At 57.9% G+C, this 5,776-nt stretch overlaps 1 protein-coding gene across 4 annotated transcripts in view; it reads right to left on the bottom strand.

Moving 5' to 3' along the window:
* The window catches only part of Cfap410 (cilia and flagella associated protein 410), a 10,073-nt gene extending 4,408 nt beyond the window's left edge, over positions 1 to 5,665 (bottom strand). The window contains exons 1-6 of one of the 4 annotated variants that reach the window (XM_048803774.1): positions 5,418 to 5,665; positions 3,919 to 3,937; positions 3,049 to 3,095; positions 1,627 to 1,856; positions 761 to 932; positions 26 to 116 (exon numbers count right to left, since the gene is read on the bottom strand). In XM_048803774.1, coding sequence (XP_048659731.1) covers positions 26 to 116; positions 761 to 932; positions 1,627 to 1,856; positions 3,049 to 3,095; positions 3,919 to 3,937; positions 5,418 to 5,494 — 636 coding nt within the window. In that variant the 5' untranslated portion in view covers positions 5,495 to 5,665. Of the gene's footprint in view, positions 1 to 25; positions 120 to 760; positions 933 to 1,626; positions 1,857 to 3,048; positions 3,096 to 3,918; positions 3,938 to 5,417 lie in introns of all 4 variants that reach the window. The other 3 variants (XM_048803773.1, XM_015478844.2, XM_015478843.2) reach the window with 3 other exon arrangements.
* Between the last annotated feature and the right edge of the window lie 111 nt (positions 5,666 to 5,776).

Here is a 5,776-nt window from a genome sequence, read left to right on the forward strand (position 1 = left end):
GGCCAGGGTGGCCTGTATCACTCACCCTGTTCTTGTGGCTGCTTGAAATGTCCCTCTGTGAGAAGGATGGAAACTGGTCCTTGGCAGAGGGCTTCAGGCTGAGGTGGCCCTGGCTGCTGCTGGTGAGAGGGGAGGGGAGGGCCTGAGGGGGTGGCATCTGTCACCTTGGCAAACAGTCCAAGAGACTGAACACAGGAGTGGGAGTCCCTCCGTCATTGCAGGAAGTGGAAGGAAGGCCAACCCCAGTCCGGGGACTTTCCAGGTGGCTCCTGTGCAGCTCCTGAGGTGGCTCTGAGGCAGCCTCATTACTGCACCTGGTCTCCAAACTGCCAGGGCCTAGGGCCGAGAACCCCAGCCCACTATGACCCTGACCAGGGGTCAAGGCACCAGTGCTGGCCTGCAGCCGTCCACCACAGAGCTCATTCCAAACGCACTCACACAGTGGGGGCAGGGGCCTGGCCTGCTGAGTGGAGCTCCGCCTGGGCCGCTCTCATAGGACCACAAGAGCAGCAGGCTGCCCCCCGGAGCCACTAAGTGCCGTAGGTCAGGAGAGCCGTAGGCCAGCAGGCCTCCCAGGAACAGTGGCCTCCTGCTCCCTGGAATGTGTGAGTTCTATGAGTCAGCACTGGAAGTACTGGGAGTCACTCCAGAGAAAAGAGAAGCCACCCAGAAACCCCCCCCTCACTTTCCAGACAGGAACACAGCAAGCCCCTGGGACTCCCGAGGACCCGGGAGGAGGCCCACTCCCCTCCAGCCTCACTCTGCCTCCTCGACGTAGCTCAGCGGGTCCTGACTGGTCTCCTGGCTGGAGCTGATGGAGCTCAGCGTGCAGGGTGGCTCCGGGTGGCCATTGCCCATGCCCTCTCTCTCTGGGGCAGCGGTGATCTCGTCTCCCTCCGTCAGCGCCCGGGCCAGCTCTTCTTCAGTCACCGCTGCGGGATGAAGGACAGGGAAGCAAGGGCATCCGACAGCCCCCTCCCCAGTCACACACACTGCAGGCCCTGGGCCCACTGGGGCCTCCAGCACAGCCTGCTTCTGATGTAGGCAGGCTCTGTCCACTGACGGTCAGTCTTGCCCTCCGCACCTCAGTCAGTGGCCAGGGACTGCTTGGGTCAATTCCAGCATCTGCTGGGAGCAGAAACCCCTATCAAGACAACAGTTTTTCTTTCATTCTTTTTGCATGTGTGGTGCTGGGAGCTTTGCGTGTGCTGAGCAGGGGCTTTGTCAGAGCTGGCCCCCAGCCCAAAAGGCAGGCCTTAAGAAAGAACAGACTGGGCTGGGCACAGTGTGCAACACCTGTGACCCCAGCTACCTGGGAGACTGAGGCAGGACGATCAGAAGTTCAAGGCCAGCCCGGGCAACTTAGCAAAACTGCCCCAAAATAACAAATAAAAATGGGCAGTGGTGCGGCTCAGTGGTAACGCACCCCAGTTCTCAGATGGGCACCTGTACTGCATCCAGTCAGGTGACACTGACACCTGAGAGGGGACAAGCAGTGTCAGAGCTGCCGTGTGACAGAGGAGACCAGAGTACCGGGGATTACAGAAGAGAGAAGGAGGCAGGCAGACCTCCCACCAGGGTCTGCTTCCACATGCTATGTGGCGGCCACAGGGCAGGGACACTCACCTTGGTTGTCCAGCTTCTGCAGGCCAGGAAGGTTGCGCAGCACGGTCATACGGTAGAGGTGGGGGCTGGAGCCGCAGCACGGGTTCTCGGCCAGCCACAGCACCCTGAGGTGCGGCAGGTCCTTCAGGTAGAAGAGCTCGTCCAGGCTGGGGATACGGTTCCGCCTCACGTACAGCTCGCTCAGGCGCCGGCAGCGGCTCACAGGCTCCAGGGTGGAGACGCTGTTGACGCTGAGGACCAGGACAGGCAGTGCCCTGAGTGGGCTGGCTTCCAGGCAGGTAGGGACCTCTGTGGCCATGGGTCCCACCTCGTTCATGAGCACCTCCTGGGGCTGCAGCCACCCACCTACCTTACCCCTGGAGTCAAGGTCAGTGAAGACCCCAGCAGGGGAGAAAGCTTTAGGTACAAGGCCCCTTCGTGGAGGCACAGTGGTGGCTGGCCACGCAGGAACTGCTCCTGCCGCCCCTCCTCTGCACTCCTGTGGGAGGGGAGGTGCTTCGCCTTCCTCTGTAGGTGAGGACACTAAGTCCCCCGAGGGATCCATCATTTAGCCCCAAAGCCAGCAGTGGCCAGAGTGCCTGGCAAAACCTACACATGGGCTCTGAGCCACCCAAAGCTCAGCAACGAACCCCCGGATTAAGGGGAACAAAGGCGTGGGAGTGATGTCCATTCCCTCTGGAATGAACACATTAGAGAAGCAGAAAACAGAGCAGACCCCTGAAGGTGTCCACCCCACCTCTACAATTAACAGTGCCTTCGCGCCCAGGTGCTCAGCTAAGGGTGGCCGCGCATCCTCCTGCATCCTGAGCAGGGGCCCAGCCTGATGTGCCAGTCCTACCTGCAGCACTCCTTCCTGGGGGCTGCCCTGTGTGGGGCACACCCCAGGAAAGGGCAGTGGCAACACGCCAACCACAGAACACACCCAGTGTCTGCAGGCAGCCCCTCTAAAGTATCCGAGTGGGCAGGAGGGAGTCAGGGGCCACGGGGAGCTCTGCTCTTCCCCTCAAGCACTCCCCGACTGCCTGAAATGCCAGCAACGACATTTGGCTTCAAGGTTGTGATAGTCAAGGTTTCCTTAGTCGGCTGGAATCCAGTGCCTGGGAAGAGGGAACTCTCGCCAGGGAGAGGCCCTGGGATGCAGGGAAACTGGTGAGCTCCTGGAGGTGATTCAACCAGGAAGGCAGAAAAATTGGGACACTAGGTCCCTGGGGGTTGACCTGGCCATGGTGAGGGCAGGCCAGGGCTCATTATCAGGAGGCGCTGGGGGTGCACGGGGAATCTGGCACCCTCCCCTCCAGAAGCCACCCTCCCAGACTGTGCTGAGTTTCCAGGTTGTCCCTCATCACTTGGTCCCACAGGAGGCACATGAAGCCATCCCCAGCTTCCACACCTCAGGGACTAGAGCAACACAGGGCCAGGTACCTGAGTGTGATCACCTCCAGGCTGGGCATCTCCCGGCATATGGAAATCTAGGGAGGAAATGAACACGGCTGGCAAATATCACTTGGCACTGGTGCCTGATGTCACTTCTTCCAGGCCAGTGGAGAAATCTGTCAGAGCCTTGGTCTACTGCACTGTGGAACCCAGGGTCCATGACCTGGCCCAGCCAAGCTCTCAAAAGGACTTTATGGGGCATTCTGGGCTCAGTGTCATGCTGTCCTGTGCTGCCCAGATCTTCCCTCACTAAAGGGGAAACTTGTGCTGTGGCATTTTAGAACAATGTCACTGACATCAAATGCTATTGGCTGTAGAGACAGAACACTACTCATTTACATGCCTCAAAGGTCATCAGGTCAGGGGACCTCAAGATACCTTCTACTGGGTCTGAGGACCTTTCTACTGACTGTCCCTGAGGTAAAAGAAAGGAAACGAGCCCCTCCTGTCCCCAGAGCCAGCCTTGAATCTGGGTCTCAGACCATAGCAGCACCATCCATCCCAGGGAACTGGGCAGCTGCTGCAGGGCTGTATGCCAGTTGCCACGTTCAGGTCTTCATAGACCCACAGGCTCCAGCTCCCCACCCCTGGCTGCTCTCGGCCTGCTGTGGAGTTGGCTCGGGGCCTGAAGCCGGCACTGACCAAGAGGAAGCCATGCATAGAGCCCCTGATGACCATACGTCTCCTCAGAGGAAAACCAGTCCTTCCAGGACCGCTTCCCAAATTACGCTGTGACTGCTCCTCTGATAGGACCAGCAAGGGATGGCACGGAAGGACAGCCTTAGCTCTGCTGCTTTAACAATTCTCTTTACAGCTCTTGGGAGGGGACCATTTGGAGACGATCAAGGCAATACTCACATCAGTGAGACGGCTGCCCCTGGGGAAAGAAAAGACATGCTTTAATCTTATTGGAGTTGAATATAAAAAGAATATAAAAAACAAGAATTTCAGGCTGGGGTTATGGCTCCGTGGTATAATGCTTGCCTAGCATGTGTGAGGCCCTGGGTTCAACTCTCAGCACCTCATGTAAAAAATAAAGGTCCATTGACAACTAAAAAAATAAATAAAATAAAATCTGTATTCTGCTCCTTAGAGGTGAACAGTCAGTACCAGGAACCTTCATAGCCTATTCATGGGTTGCTACAGCTAAAATAATCTACATATTTTTAAAAAATCCAAAAATTGATGACCACTAGCCTTAAGATTCTATAATTTTGATGGCACAGTAAAAAAGAAAGTTTACCTAGATAACTGGAAAATGTGTCAAAACGATGAGGTTGGTGCTAGGGAATGTTTTTCAGATTAAGGAGCAGTAGGAGTTGCACCCATTATAAGACACAAAAAGATTTACTCAGTGTTCTCAGTGGCTGAACAGCAGAAGGTTAATGTCCCTCACTGGTGTACACAAGGGAATCTTCATGAAAGGCCACATCTAAAGGCTAAACATGCAACTTATGAAGCCAGCGTCAAAGGCCTGCAATGGGACTGTTGTTTCTCCTGCACAGAGAAAGCATTGACCACCACGTGCCAAACAAAGAAAGGCACTGCTGAGAGCCAAGGGCAGAAGGGAAACTGTGGCCAAAGCACCAGATGTGCCCGGCAGAGAGCAAGACTTTAATTAACACAGCAGAGCTGAACCACTCGGGTTGGTTTGCTGACACCACCAGGAGCAAGGGTCTAGGCCCCTCCCGGCTGCATTGGGTGGAGGAGCCTCCTGAGTCCCCGGGAACACCTGTAGTTCTCTCAGGACCCAAGTGCAGGCTCCTGCTCTGGAAGCTCTGGTCTTCCTTGGCCAAGCCAGACTCAGCTGCCTGCCTTTAAGTCCACATGAACCCCATCGCATCTGTGTCCCCCCCTTGCTGCCACCCCCAGAGAGGGTCGCTTGGGCACAGCATTCCCCCAGTATCTAGTAACCAAGGAGCTCAGTGACTTTATAAGCTCAGTTCTCTCCCTCCCTCTAGAAAAGGTAGCAATCATCTTGGCCTTCCACCTCATCAGCAGACCTGGTACTCAATGACTGGTGGCACCTTCCAATATCAACACATCTACAGAGAGGCCATGTGCCCTAAAGCCACCTGAAAGTTACTCAGCTAGTCCAAAGGGCAATTTGGGCTGTGTCAGGCTAGGGCAGCGTGTGGAGACTGGGGGGCGATGCAGACCTGCTCCAGGGGGTACAGGGGTGGGGGGCGGGTGAAAGCTCTGGAGTGACCTTTGCCCCTGATCACCAGGGCTTGCGCAGCCACGGCCAGGCAAGCCGCGGCGGATACCCCGGGAGGATGTCGCTGATGGCCAGACTTCCCGCCCCGCGCCCCGGTGGACACGCCGCACGCGGGCAGCGCCTGTGGCCCCAGCCTCACCAGCAGTTGAGCTTCCGCACGCTGTGCAGCTCCGAGGCCTTGGCCCGGGACAGGACCATCTTCCGTGTCAGTTTCATGGCGGCCGCGTGGCGCGGACCAGGTCCCGGCCGTCGCCCCTCACCCCTCACCCTTCCTGGGGTCGCTCCTAGTCCCTCGCCCCCAGCTCCTCGCGGCCGGCGATGACGGCTCCGTGGCGGCGCGTCTCTAGGGGGCGGAGCTTGCGTCGTCAGGGGCGGATGCTGCGAGCACATTGGCAACGGGCGAGTGGGCGGTCCCGCGCCGGCGCAGTGAGGGCCCCTGGGCTCCCGCAGAGCGCTGGCTCCGCCCCCCTCGTTCGCCCCGCCCCCTGGTCACTTGAG

The sequence above is a fragment of the Marmota marmota genome, unplaced genomic scaffold, assembly GCF_001458135.2.
Source record: "Marmota marmota marmota unplaced genomic scaffold, marMar, whole genome shotgun sequence".
Lineage (NCBI taxonomy): Eukaryota > Metazoa > Chordata > Mammalia > Rodentia > Sciuridae > Marmota > Marmota marmota.